A 13,671-nucleotide genomic window follows, 5' to 3' on the forward strand; every position below is an offset into this window, starting at 1 on the left:
ATATTATAAATTAAAGGAAAATAGAGATTTCACCTCCTATAGGTTGAAAGGTGTGTCCTTGCCAGGTCTATGAACACACATTATGTTGTTTTGTATTTACATAATATGCAGATTTTTCTTGAATAATTGTCAGGAAAATTCAGCAAATGACCAATTAACCGAAACATAAAGTAAAATGTAACACAAATATGTATATATATTCTTATGCAACAATAATATCCATGGTAAAATCTATTTTCTGTTGGAAGAACAAAATGAAAGAAATGCAATCATTCTCTATTTAACATCAGTTAAACATGAAGAAAAATAATAATGCTAAAGTTGTTAAAATATTTATTAAATGATATGATAAATGATGTGGTAATATTTAATTAATTTATTTTTTTATCCACTTATTCATGTTTAAATTATATGAATAAGTTAATTCATATGCATTTTTTGTTAATATTTTTATACCAATAACATTGGTGTATAAAAAAACCATCCAATAATAATTATGTAGCAAAGAAAAACTGAAAAAGGAAATTGTATTCGGCAAGGTCCCACTTCCTTTAAATTTAACATTTAAAAAGTTAAAAACTGAAAATTATATTATTTAGTGTTTGTTTGACAAAGTTTTTTTGGGCCAAAAACTATGCTTGAACATTTAAATTTTTTTTTATTAAAAAATAAAGATGTTTGGTAAGAGTCAACAAGCACTTATCGACAAAAAAATAATTTTTTAAAACTGTTTTAAAGGAGTTCAAATTTTGCTTTTTGAAAAAAAAAAAACTTTTTTTATTTAGCTTGTATGGAATTCAATGAGCATTTAATACAATTTAACGAAAATATAATATAATTTTTTTATTTACAACTAACATTTATAAGCTTTTTAATAATTTTTTTTTTCAAAAAGAATTATTATACAAAACTATATATGCTAAAACTCTACTTTTATCAATTATACCAAAACAACCTTTAATGATATGAATTTTATTAATTTTGTTGTAATTGGCTTCACTACTACAAAAAAATACAAATTACATTTTTAGTATTAAATTTGATATCAAATATGCAATTGATATTTTTTGTAACGTTGCATTGAAAAACACAAAAAATACATCTATACTATATTAAAGCATTGCATTTTGCCCAATGCTTTTACATGGTAATGATATGTGAAATTTAATTACTAAATATTTGTTGGGATAAAAATTAATTACTAAATTAAGATAGGACTGACAGAGAAAATATAAAATAATGATTGCAATATGTAATATTTGATTTTTTTCTATCGGCATAATTAAGATAAATATGAAAAATTAAAACAGTAAATATTCGGTTCTCAAATCAAAATATAGCTAAGTCATTAGTGGTGGTTATTATAATTCTACATTTCAGTAGATCTAATATTTATATGATTTATATATATATTTATCTATATAAAATTTACTATTATATAGATTGTTTTTATTTTTATATATTTATCTGTATGAGATTTACTGTTATATAAATTATTTGTATTTATATATACATATATATATATATATATATATATATGAACATACTGTTATATTGGCATGTAGAATGATAATCCGTTAGCACCCGGTAACAAACATCATTTTTTTTTTAGAAAAATTATTATATTTTTAAACTTCCACGAGGACCCTCGAAAAAACTGTTTAAATGCTTGATAATTAAACGAGGATAATTCCGTCAAACAAATGTAAAAGAGATATTTAGTTCGTGGAGCCCACCAGATTCAGCGCTGCACAAAACGCACAAGCACAGAGTGTCACAGCCCACCACCCCCATCAAACCCTAACCCTCCCCACCGAGTGATACCATATAAATAAGCATCGATACCCTCCTCCCCCTCACTCTTACAGCAACCCGCCCAAAACCCTAAACCTCCAGGGTTTTGCAGAGCTGCATAAAACTTGCCTCTTTATTTTCCTTCCAATTTTCTCTTCGAAATCGCAGTGTACAATCTAAGGTCATTCTAATGGGCAAGTCAAGCAAGAAATCGGCCTCTAAAGTACCCTTTTTTTTTTTTTTTCGTTTCTTTCACTGAACGGTTTCATATTGTGTTTTTATGGTCTTTTGTTTTTTAATATCGTATTTGGTTTTCGTTTTTGATGCAGGTTGAGGCAGCTCCTGCTGCAGTTCCTCCAGCTAAGTCTGCCAAGAAAGGTTGCGTGCTTTCCTATGTACTTAGTTTTTTTTTTTCTGTCCCTTTTTTGTTTGATGATGTTCGCCACTCTGTTTCCCCTTTAAGTTTTTGTTCTTAGGAAACCTTTTTGATTGTTCTGAAGTTCAAAAAGTTTTGTTTTTTTATTTTTTCGTTTTTATTTTTGTATTGTTAAAGTTTTGAATTTTTTTTTTTATTAACTGTCTTACGAGTTTCTTTGTATTTCCTATATTGTGAGAGGATAAAAACTTCGTTCCTAGCACATTCATAACACAACTGCATTCTTAGTTATGGGTCAGTTTTAATTGTTTTTTGGTATATGGATGTCGAACCGTGGAAAACTTGTAGAACGGGGCTGGATTAAAATAGGAAATCTTGTCGTATTTTACATTTTGTTGTAAGTTATGTGTTTTGAATTAATCTTATGTATAAGTGTCTTCTAACTGTTGACTTGCCCAAAAAAACAAAAAAAAAAAAAAGGTAAAAGAGAAGCTGAGGATAAGTTAATTAAGGTTGTGGATGTAAAGAAGCAGAAGAGAGATGAGAGTTTAGAGCAAGCTGCTCAAAAAAAGAAGATTGAAACGAAGACAAAGAAGAAAAAAGATGAGTCTACTTCTGATGAGTCTGATGAAACTTCATCCGAGTCTGAGGAAGAGAAGGTGAAGTATTTTTTATTATCAAATGAATCAGTATTTTTGTTTTTAATAATTCAGGGGATTAAAAACCCCGTTTGAATCCATTTCGCAAAGTCTTACTGAATCTGCATTGTTCCTTGAAGACTTGTCCATGGCCTTTCAAGATATCCCGAGCTTTTGCTTTCATTCGTGGACATCTTGTTCCAGTTTATTCTGATGAGTTTGCTTCTTATTTATGGCATTGTCTCAGAAAAAGAAGATTAAGTCAAAGACACAGAAGAAGATTAAATCAAAGATACAGAAGAAGAAAGAAAAGTCTAGTTCTGAGGAGTCTGATGAAACTTCATCTGAGTCTGAGGAAGAGGTGAAGTTTATGGATTATTAATTAATATCTGTAATTAGTGTTCTTTTATGTTTGGGAGTTCTGCTATGATTTGTAGGTTCTTCATTATATGCCCATGAAATGTTTAGGGATTAAAAATTAGGTTGTGACAATATCAATGTTTTTTTTTTTTTTTTAAGTTAATCTATTTGTTTTGTACTTGAAGATCTTAATTGTGAAAATGTTGCTGAAATTTATTTTTTTTATTATAAAATGAAGCTAGTATATTTTTTTAAAAAAAAATAATTGTGTGGATTAAAAACACCCTTTAATCCATTTCGCAAAGTCTTGCTGAATCTGCATTGTCAAGACTTGTCCATGGCCTTTCAAGATATCCTGTCCTTTGCTTTTCAATGTGGACATCATATGCCAGTCTTATTTTGACGGGTTTGCTTCTTATTTATGTCAGTCTCAGAAAAAGAAGATTGAGACAAAGATACAGACGAGAAAAGAATTGTCTAGTTCTGAGGAGTCTGATGAATCTTCATCTGAGTCTGAGGAAGAGAAGGTGAAGTTTATGGGTTATTAGATAATATTAGTAATTAGTGTTCTTTATGTTTGGGAGTTCTGGCTATGATTTGTAGGTTCTTCACTATATACACATGAAATTGTTTAGCGATTGAAATTAGGCCTTGACCATATTAATTTTTTTTTTAAGTTAATTGTTGTGTTTTGTACCTAAGATCATATTTGTGAAAATGTTGCTGGAATTTATTTTTTATTATAAAATGAAGCTAGTATTTTATTTTATTTTATTTTATTTTTTTTATAAAATAATTGTGGGGGTTAAAAAAGCCATTTAAACCTATTTCTCAAAGATTTGCTGAATCTGCATTGTCTCATGGAGACTTGTCCATGCCTTCTGTGATATCCTTTGCTTTTGCTTTCATATGTGGACGTCATGTCCAGTCTATTCCGACCTGTTTGATTCTTATTTATGGCCTTGTCTCAGTGAATAAGTAATTCAGAAGTATTGAAGGAGCAGCTGCCATGGTTTTATTTCTCTAGGTTATGTACCATAGTCTAATTTCGGAAATATCTTGTCTTGCATTTATTCCAGAAGCCTGCCGCCAAGCCTGGAATTGTTCCAAAGAAACCTATTATTTCAAATGGAGTATCATCTAGTAACCCTGATTCCTCCGATGCTTCGGATGATGATGAATCTGAGGAGGTTGATGTAAGTATACAGTTTGCATTATTGTGTGAGTTTACCAAATGCCTAATACTCATTGGCTATCTTACATAATTAATCTATAGGTAATAGATTTTGTTAAACTTATTTTACTGTAGAAACCTGATGCCAAAGCTACAGTTCCTGCAAAAAAGAACTCTGTTTCTTCTAAAAATGGTACTAATGATTCTTCAGATGATAGCTCCTCAGAGGATGAACCTGTGAGTACTAAAAATACTATTTATAGTTTACTTATGCAATGAGCTGTTATGTAATTGCTTATATTGGTACTAAAAATACTATTTATAGTTTACTTGTGCAATGCATTAGTATTGAGCTGTTATGTAATTGCTTATATTGTTTATTAAGGAAGCTGAAGCAGATAATTTATCTTTGTGCAGCAGAAGAAAACAACTAAAGTCACCACCCAACCAAAAAAGTTACCTGCAACTGCTGCCAAGAATGGATCTGCAGCTACTCCCAAAAGTGTAGGGACGTCCAGTGATAGTTCAGAATCAGATGATTCAGATTCAGATTCAGATGATGAAAAGGTTTGTATGTTTCTTATGCTTCACTCCCTCCTTCCTTTGTGGGTTTCATTTGCATCTGAAGTTGTTGGTTTCCTCCTACATTCGATATTTTCTTTGTTTAGCAGCTCTGGTACTGACCTATTCTGTGCAATATTATGATAATAGAAACCTGCTGTCAAAGTTGCTGATGGTGTTAAGAAATCAGCTTCTGGTGCAAAGAAAGAGGAATTGTCTGAAAGTTCATCAGAAACTGAATCTTCAGAAGATGAGGCAAATGAAGTTGCTCCCTTTTATTGTTGTGGCCTTTCTAGTCTAGTTATTTTACTATATTAACTTTTCTATCTTGTTCCAGGAGAGTTCTGAGGAAGAATCTGAGCCTCAATTGAAAAAACCAAAACTTACAGTACGTCTTCTACATTGCGAAATTACATAATTCATTTTCTAACCTTGTATTGTCTCTAATGGTATTCTTGTGCCATTGACTATGCCTGTTAAGGTATCAAATGCTGTAAAACCAAGTGTAAAAGCTGTGAAAAAGGAAACCAGCAGTGAAAGTTCGGATGATGAAGAAAGTTCTGATGAAGAAGAAACTAAAAAAGTAAAACTTACAGTACATCTTCTATATTGCCAAATTACTTTGCATGTTCCATAATTCTTTTCCTAATCTTCTATTGCCTCTAATTGTCTTCTTGTGCCATTGATTATGTCTATCAAGGTATCGAATGCTGTAAAACCAAGTGTAAAAGCTGTTAGAAAGGAAAGCAGCAGTGAAGGTTCTGATGATGAAGAAAGCTCTGGTGACAGTTCGGATGAAAAGCCATCAAAGGTACAAAAAGTCAAGGTGAGAAGGATGCAATGTTTTAAAAGAAGTGTGTAATTTTGTTATGAAAGTCTATTAATCCTTGTTTCTATTATTTCAGCCTTCTAAAGCTTCAAAGCAAAGCAGCAGTGATTCGGAATCAGAGAGTGAGTCTTCTGAGGAAGAAGATGAGGAAGCAACTTTAAAAGCTCCAAACAAAAATGTAAGGGCCATATGGAATAGGGATTTTGTAGAATGACACTAAATGTATCATGAAACTTAACAAGCTATCAGGATTATTGCCTTTAACAATTCAATTGACTCGTTTGGCTAAGTAATAGAAAAAATAATTGATGATGGCCCATCATTTGCCAGCTGAATTCTGCATGTGTTTTTATAGTCATATAAGCCAATGTTTTTTTACTTGTTACAGGCTAATGACGTTGAAATGGTAGATGCCTTTTCATCTGAGAAGAAAGCTGTAATTTGCCATTTTTCTCTCTTTACCTTCCTTAAAGAACCTTTTCTTTCCCCAAAAAACATTGTCTTTGATTTAGGCTGATTCACTGATTTAGTTTTACTGTCTTTTTGGTTCAGCCAAAAACACCTGTTACGCCTAAAACCACTTCAACCACTTCTTCGAAGACATTGTTTGTAGGCAACCTGTCATTTAACATTGAACAAGCTGATGTGTAAGTATATTATACTGTGGCTATTAATGCAATTTTCAAGGTCACTTCCATCTAATAAAATTATCTGCAGGAAAAATTTCTTTAAAGATGCTGGTGAAGTTGTTGATGTTCGTTTAGCAACAAACGAGGAAGGAATGTTCAAGGGCTTTGGACATGTTGACTTTGCAACTGCTGAAGCCGTAAATAAGGTAAGCACCAGTTTGACAATTTCCTTTTAATGTTCCCTTTTCTATTGTTTAGGCATGTTGTCAGATTAGCTTGTACCCTTTCATTAAGTTATTGTATGGAAAGTTTTATGATGTCTTATCTAACTGTGACTTGTGTGCTGTTCATGGCGCACACTAGCTTCTTGTTGATTCATGTTCAGATTTATGTGGTATGTTGGTACATTTTAGGGCATGTCTAGTACTCTCTTTTAAGTCAGATAGTCAAGTGGTCCCTTTTTTTTAGGTTCGTATGAAAAATTTAAGATTGGAGCTATAGTCTTTGGGTTCTTTCTAGATTTGTGTTTCTAAGTAATGTAGGGACATGTTCCTTTATTTATCTTTCTGAGATAAATTTTTTGATAACAAACATTTTTGTTTGTGCCGCAATAGTATGACGTTCAATATTCCTTATTATATAGGCCCTAGAATTGAATGGCAAAGATTTGTTGGGTCGTGCTGTGAGACTTGATGTTGCTCATGAAAGGGGTGCATATGCCAGGTAATTTCTCTGTACAATGACTTGAAAATGTAATAATGTAATCAGTATATCAACTTATTCTTTATCTGTTTAAATTGCAATTGTAGCCAAGAGCACAACTCATTTCAGAAAAGTAGAAGAGAACATAGCCAAACAGTTTATATTCGGGGCTTTGATAAATCCTTTGGAGAGGATGAGGTAATGTTTGGAACACAATTGGATCTCAATTGTATCAGTTTCAATTCTTTACTTAGTTTATTATGAATTTAAATGTGCAGATTAGAAGCTCGTTGGAAGAACATTTTGGTTCGTGTGGAGAGATTTCAAGGATTTCCATCCCAAAAGATTATGAGACTGGTTCAGTTAAAGGGTCAGATTGATTTTCCTTGTTTTAGATACAATTTTGTGTTGCTTTCTTGTGGTCTTTGGAATGTAAAACCACCATTAAATTTCTTTAGCATTAACATTTTTGGTGCTCTTAAAACTGTATTCTTTTAATTTTTAATTTGTTTAAAATACAACAGATTTGCTTACATGGACTTAAAAGATGGCAACGGTTTCAACAAAGCCCTAGAACTTAATGGTGTTGAGCTTGGAGGCTATGCATTGGTTGTAGAAGAGGCAAAACCCCGAGGTGATTTCCGTGATGGTAATAGGAGTGGTGGAAGAAATAGTGGCGGCCGATTTGGTGGAAGAGATAGTGGTGGCCGATTTGGTGGAAGAGATAGTGGTGGCCGATTTGGTGGAAGAGATAGTGGCGGCCGATTTGGCAGCCAGCGTGGAGGTGGCAGATTTGGTAGCCAGCGTGGAGGTGGCAGATTTGGTGGTAGAGGACGTGGAACACCTAATAAACCTAACCTGGCTGCATCTGGAACTGGTATGCTTTCTATCCCTTTAACAATGTTATATACATGAAGCATGGGACATTTGTTCTCTTCCTTTTTCCCTATAAATTAACTGAAATTCTTGGAGATTCTAATGCACAAGTTGGTTTAAGACTAATTACTCAAGAAGCAAAACTCCACTCCTGTTTTAGGGAATAATGCACAACTTTCAATATTGTTTGTGGACTACATTTTTTAAGTCTCTCCGATGTTTTCTAGATTGTTTGCGGTCTTATTGCATTGTTGAAACTGATGTAAGAATAATTGGATTCTTAATTAGCGTGCCAAGTCAAACGTTGGACCTATTGCTAGAGTAAAAAGAAAGCAGGAAAAGTTGATTTTCATCTTTTCTAATGCCAGGTTAATACACCAAGTTTAGATGGAAAAAGAAAAGGAATATTAAAGGAAAATAAGACGCAGAATAGTTCAATATTGAGCCCGAGTTTCCCTAATATTCTCATCGTTTGCGCAAAAAAGTATAAACTTGTCTAACTTCATTAATCTAATCAAATTTATTTCTTCAAGTGGTATTTTTATTTTTATTATTAATTTTTTTCACTTATTGGTTCTGACTATTGTTTTTTTGTTTTGTATTGTTGCAGGGAAGAAAACAACCTTTGGTGATGATGAGTAGGTAATATTGGGGAATTTTGAACAATTCGCCCCGCTTTTCCGGTTTCTTCCATATATAATATTCTGATAAGTAATTTAAATTTTATGATTCCGTTATGGTTTTGACTTGCTCGACATCTTGGTACAAGTTGGCAATTTATGTTTTGTTGAAGTTCTGGACTCTAAATTTATTAATTTAATAGTGTCTTCTATCTTCTGTTGCATTAGGTTTTCTTATTTTAAGCCGCAATTCTTCTAATGGAGTGTTTTGCAGCTGAAAAGTTGCAATTCATGTCTTTTTCTAGTGAACACTTGAAAAATAAATGAAAAGTGCCTCTCATGGCACTGCAGAAGTTAATGGAAATACTTGCACATAATCCTTGCAGTATTTTAAAAAAATAATAATAATAATAATTCCAAACGCTAATTCGAACAAGAACAAGCTCTAGGGAACAACTCCACTTCTCCGGCCTTTAATTCTTAAGTTTACGACTTTTCTTTTTCTTTTTCTTCTCTTCTGAGGGAATGCAATGTTCACAGCTAAACTCAATTAGTTTTCATAAAAAAAAAAAAGAAAAAAAAAAGAAAAAAGAAAAAGGGGTTAAAATTCAATTAGGTCTCTGTGTTCAATTTATTTTTGTTTTACTTGCTTTTGAAATAAATAATGGTATTAAACCCTGTTAATTCACAGCTAACATTAGAGTTGAACGTTATCTTTACATTATTTATCATCAAAAAGAATAAAGGAAAAGTATGACATAAAACGTTGGCTAGCACCAAGTGGGACTATAAAATAGAAAAACTTAAAAAAGTGAAATTTCACATTGCATTTATCGAAACTTGTGCTTTTAAACTGAAAATTTTTCATTTTCTTTCACTTTGGTTTTTGGGTGTGAAGTATTTGCATTTTTAAATCCTCACTTGGAGTTGTTAGTGGTAGCTTAGAATGTTAACGATGGCTTGAGGACCGCCTTGAACATAGACGAAAGTGCACGTGGAACCGGGATTCAAAACTTTTAGCCATTTAGGAAGCTCGTAGGTATGCTTTTCCTGTGTTGGTGATAGACCCCATAAAGGCCCCGTAAGGTTTTCAATCACCAGCTTAAGATCTGTGATTGGCTTCTTGGACGTGTTCTTGATTATCACCTTGTGCCTATAATATGTTGTTTCTCCTCTGCTCCATGTGCTAGTTATCGAGTGAAGGAACTCCAAAGCTTTATTTTCTGCTACAAAATATTCATATTTATATATTATATAAGGAAGCTTAGTTTTTCATGATAAATTAGCAAAAAAGGAATTAAAATTCCCAGTAGTCACCTGGTGGTGTTGTACTGGGTGCTAGTATTTCGTGGTGGTAAGAACCTGCAAAATCAATTCAAAAGCACATTTTCCATTTCAAAGAAGTTTCTTCATCATGATCATGAAAATATAGTGTAAAACAAAGACTATGAAACCTGCAAAATCAATTCAAAAGCGCATTTTCCATTTCAAAGAAGTTTCTTCTTTATCATGATCATGAAAATAATAGTGTAAAACAAAGACTCTGAAAAAACTAACATACTTGGTGATGTTTGATGGGAAACCGGTGGTTCTTTATGATAGGGACCTGCAAAATCAATGGTGTGGTTTCCAAGCTTTAGATCATCTATCATGGAATTCTAACTTTGCCTCAAATTGAATTTAATCAAAACCCACCTGCTGGAAGTCCATTTATACTCTGCAACTTAGAGAAAAGTCCAACAAGAGGAGCACAAGCAGAAATTGTAGGCTCAGTTTGTTCATAATTGGATCTGTCATCATTGAACTCGTCATTCTTGTCAGGGCCTCCTACAAGAGCTCCATATATGACATTTGGATCGCCTTCAGAGCGATGGTACCATTTCTCGAATCCTTGAGTGCACCCAACCATGGAATGGAGAACATATACAGAAGCAATGGAAGCACCCCGGTGGTGTACACGGGTCGGGTATCTTGGTCCATATCCAACCAAGTAACTCATGGATTTGGGGTTCTTCCCCAGAATGTAGTCAGCCTGTGACTGAGCAAAGTTGAGGAGGTCTTGAGGTTGAATTTGGCCATCTGGGCAAGCGAGCTGGGAATTTGCAGCTTTGAGATAGTCAGAATAAACAGCCAGAAGAAATGCAGCTGCAGAGGCATATTGCATGTTGTTCCATTGTCGGACGTACATCAACCCACCTAAGGAAATTTAAAAAAAAAAAAAAAACAGAAAAAGAAAAAGAAAAAAGACATCTAGAAGATCAGTATTAATTGGTAACAAAAATTTATTCAAAGCTTAATTAAATTGGATTCTAACCAGGGGTTTTGTAGATATTGTAACCGCCATTCTTTTGCAGACAAGCACAAGCAAAGTAGTCGGCTTTGGCCTGATATTGCTTCAGTATGGTGGTATGTGCGCCGCCTTGTCCATCCAAAAGGATCTGCAAATGGATTAAGCAAGATGATAAATTTTTTTAAGGCAGTCAAGAAAATGGTTATGGATTTTTATATCTAGGGAGTTTATTGTGATTTATATATTTACCTTTGAGAGAAGGATTTGGACACCAGCATATTTGTTGTCCCAAGAGAATTCTTTTACCGCCCATCCAGTTCCTCCCATATACACAGCATTGTCCACCACATATTTCAAGTAGTACTCGTCGTTGGTTGCTCGGTAGAGCCACGCAGCAGCCCATAACAGCTCATCCTTCACCAAACGGAGAAGTATATATTTACAAAACATATATATATATATATATACACTTTAATCAGTGAGTATAAGAACAAGGTTTTAAATAAAAAATTGTGCCAAGGTGAAATAAAAGTTCGCTAACCGAATAACCCGATGAAGTATAGAATTGCTTAGCACACGAAATGGAGTTGTCATATAGACCTCTAAACGTATCAGCGAATGAGAAAAGCTGCAAATAGAATAGTGCAGTTTTGAATACAGAGTTCCATATGCATTTATCAAGGTAATTAATGTAGTTGGTTCTGAAGGAAGAGACGGGGAAACCTGTTTTGCGTGAACCAGGAGGAGATTAGAGTAGGAAGAGTTGTAAGGCTTGAAAGCTATGGAGGATGCAGCTAAGGCAGCTGCGGTTTCGCCTGCGAGGTCTGAACCCGGATGGTTTTCATCTAGCTTGTAAGCAGTCCTTGGAGTTGTCATGTCCTCGGCACGTTCCCAACAATAATGGTCAGAATCACCATCCCCAACCTGAATTGAATCAATAAAAACTTTCTTAATTTATTGCATGAATGGAAAGCATATTGAGAGGTTATAAGTAGGTGACCAAACTCTCTAGTATTTCTTCTTTCTTTCTCATTGCATATCGATGCTTAATTAGTCTTACCTGTCCCCAAAGAACATTAGGCTGTGTATGTGCTTTCATGAAGTAGTCAGTGCCCCATCTAATGGCCCATAAGGTATGTCCCATTTGGTTTAAATCTTTGATCTCCTCCCTGAATTCAATAACTCCCCATGAAAGCATTGTCACACTGAATGCCATTGGCAGACCAAATTTCACATGATCCCCTGCATCATAATACCCTCCAACCAAGTCCACCTGCATATATATGCGCATTATATGTATCTTAGTATTATTCAAAAAACATTTAGATACACATTTCTGATTAGAGATAATTCATATTAATGATCATCTTACTCCTTGAGAAAATCCGTCTTTGAGCCCCGAATCGCCGCGCCATTTGACTCGCTGAAGGCCTAATGGAAGTTTACCCGACCTTTGTGCTTCGAAAAACACCAAGCTCTTATCCAGAGCCTCGCCATAATCGAAGGCTGTTGCGGTGGCTGCCTCAAGATAAAGAGAACCGACTAGCAATATTGCGAGGAAGACAGGAAATGGTGTAAACTCGAAGCTCTTCATCATAATCTTTAGATGGTTTGGATTGAGAATTGGCTATATATGATCAGCCTCTTTCACAATGCCACACCAAATATTTCCCAATGCATGCCTTGTCCGTTTGCAATGGTGCATCTTATATAATAAGCTGGGCAAGAAAGAAAAAGAAAGTGAAGAAGAAAAAGCACACAGGAGTTGTTAAAGAGTGGTAGCCTTCACGTTGTCTTTGAAATGAAATATTAGAGCTTCCCACGTTGTCTAGTGCATAATTTTTGAGAAAATGCAATACATACATATATATATATATATATATATGATGTTCGCTTCTCCATGGTTCTAATAGTGGAATGCTCTCTCACTTCTGTCCACCTGTACATATGTTTGACTTTTGTATTAGTGCTTGGATGACCAAACCTATGACCTTAATTTTCAAAGAATTAAAAAGAGATAAGAAAGTAGGTTGGTTGGTAGGCAAATTAGTGGAGGCAGCAATAGTATGTGGAATTTTGATATCGACGTCCGAGTGTTCTTCATAAATATGAGATATAGCAATTGAACTTGACCCTTGGCCTTGGATATGACAAAGTGATGGAAATTTATTTCTATAATTTTTTTTTTCTCTATTATAATATTTCTTCCATAATGAGAGATAACTGTGAACAAGTAAATTAAATCTCAATTTGTGGCTCATAAACGATTTTAGAGATAATATCTTAAAAGTATTAAATCAAATTAATTTATCAAATTTAAAATAACGATATTATGTCTCTTTAAGATATGAGATGATAAATTTATCTTGGTTATTGATAAGTCACAAGTCCAATAAAAAATTATTATTGTTAACTTTAGTTTTATAATTATTTAGGTAAGATAATATATATACATATATATGATTGGTATTATTTAACAGAGAAAAAACTAAAAATTTTCATTATAATTTATTTATGAGTAAAAGATTTATGATTTTATGTGAACAAAAGTTATCCAATTTTACCTATTTGTTATACCCACTAATAGATTAAAATAGTTTATATAAATATAAAATAGGATAAAACGAATTCAAATTGTTTAAAAGTTCTATTATTATATTTGGATAAGGAAAAAATATGGCTTCATTTTATTTTACTAAAAAATTCTTATAATTGTTATATATGTTTATGTATTTATTTTGTAATTTTATTTAATGAAAAGATGACGTGCTTGATGAATGCATAATCATTGTTTAAAAAAAAAAAAAAAAAAAAAAAACACA

The 13,671-nt window shown here is 33.2% G+C and overlaps 2 protein-coding genes across 13 annotated transcripts; one reads left to right on the forward strand and one right to left on the reverse strand.

The window, feature by feature from the left end:
• The first annotated feature begins 1,834 nt into the window (after positions 1 to 1,834).
• LOC107406227 (nucleolin 1) lies at positions 1,835 to 8,783 on the forward strand. 12 transcript variants are annotated; one of them, XM_060819507.1, is made up of 21 exons: positions 1,835 to 2,017; positions 2,124 to 2,172; positions 2,651 to 2,829; positions 3,056 to 3,169; positions 3,597 to 3,695; positions 4,248 to 4,364; positions 4,478 to 4,579; positions 4,760 to 4,909; positions 5,054 to 5,158; positions 5,241 to 5,291; positions 5,385 to 5,486; positions 5,604 to 5,729; positions 5,809 to 5,910; positions 6,121 to 6,168; positions 6,285 to 6,379; positions 6,450 to 6,567; positions 7,005 to 7,084; positions 7,171 to 7,261; positions 7,342 to 7,433; positions 7,588 to 7,940; positions 8,308 to 8,451. In XM_060819507.1, the coding sequence occupies exons 1-21, from the start codon at positions 1,985 to 1,987 to the stop codon at positions 8,310 to 8,312; spliced, it is 2,211 nt and encodes a 736-aa protein (XP_060675490.1). In that variant the 5' UTR covers positions 1,835 to 1,984; the 3' UTR covers positions 8,313 to 8,451. The 12 variants fall into 12 exon arrangements, with proteins under 12 accessions (XP_060675490.1, XP_048323341.2, XP_060675503.1 ...); XM_016013362.4 differs by lacking the exon at positions 8,308 to 8,451 and adding an exon at positions 8,550 to 8,783 and having other exon boundaries at positions 1,837 to 2,017; positions 5,604 to 5,714; XM_016013347.4 differs by lacking the exon at positions 8,308 to 8,451 and adding an exon at positions 8,550 to 8,783 and having other exon boundaries at positions 1,837 to 2,017; positions 4,763 to 4,909.
• On the reverse strand, positions 8,594 to 12,702 carry LOC107406266 (endoglucanase 5). Its single transcript, XM_060819522.1, has 10 exons — positions 12,222 to 12,702; positions 11,910 to 12,122; positions 11,573 to 11,773; positions 11,391 to 11,477; positions 11,099 to 11,263; positions 10,874 to 10,997; positions 10,255 to 10,755; positions 10,121 to 10,165; positions 9,877 to 9,921; positions 8,594 to 9,785 (listed from the first exon to the last, which is right to left on the reverse strand). Exons 1-10 carry the CDS (start codon positions 12,444 to 12,446, stop codon positions 9,490 to 9,492), a joined length of 1,902 nt encoding a protein of 633 aa, XP_060675505.1. The 5' UTR covers positions 12,447 to 12,702; the 3' UTR covers positions 8,594 to 9,489.
• Positions 12,703 to 13,671: the final 969 nt, after the last annotated feature.

This window comes from Ziziphus jujuba, chromosome 1 (genome assembly GCF_031755915.1).
Source record: "Ziziphus jujuba cultivar Dongzao chromosome 1, ASM3175591v1".
Lineage (NCBI taxonomy): Eukaryota > Viridiplantae > Streptophyta > Magnoliopsida > Rosales > Rhamnaceae > Ziziphus > Ziziphus jujuba.

Excerpts from the sequence above, each read along its gene's own strand:
- LOC107406227 (XM_016013334.4), top strand. The coding sequence starts at position 1,985 with ATGGGCAAGTCAAGCAAGAAATCGGCCTCTAAA. Across the intron at positions 5,159-5,240 it reads CTGAATCTTCAGAAGATGAG|GAGAGTTCTGAGGAAGAATC; the intron begins GCAAATGAAGTT and ends ATCTTGTTCCAG. Across the intron at positions 7,434-7,587 it reads GAGACTGGTTCAGTTAAAGG|ATTTGCTTACATGGACTTAA; the intron begins GTCAGATTGATT and ends AAAATACAACAG.
- LOC107406266 (XM_060819522.1), bottom strand. The coding sequence starts at position 12,446 with ATGATGAAGAGCTTCGAGTTTACACCATTTCCTGTCTTCCTCGCAATA. Across the intron at positions 10,166-10,254 it reads TATAAATGGACTTCCAGCAG|GTCCCTATCATAAAGAACCA; the intron begins GTGGGTTTTGAT and ends TTGATTTTGCAG. Across the intron at positions 9,786-9,876 it reads ACCCAGTACAACACCACCAG|CAGAAAATAAAGCTTTGGAG; the intron begins GTGACTACTGGG and ends AATATTTTGTAG.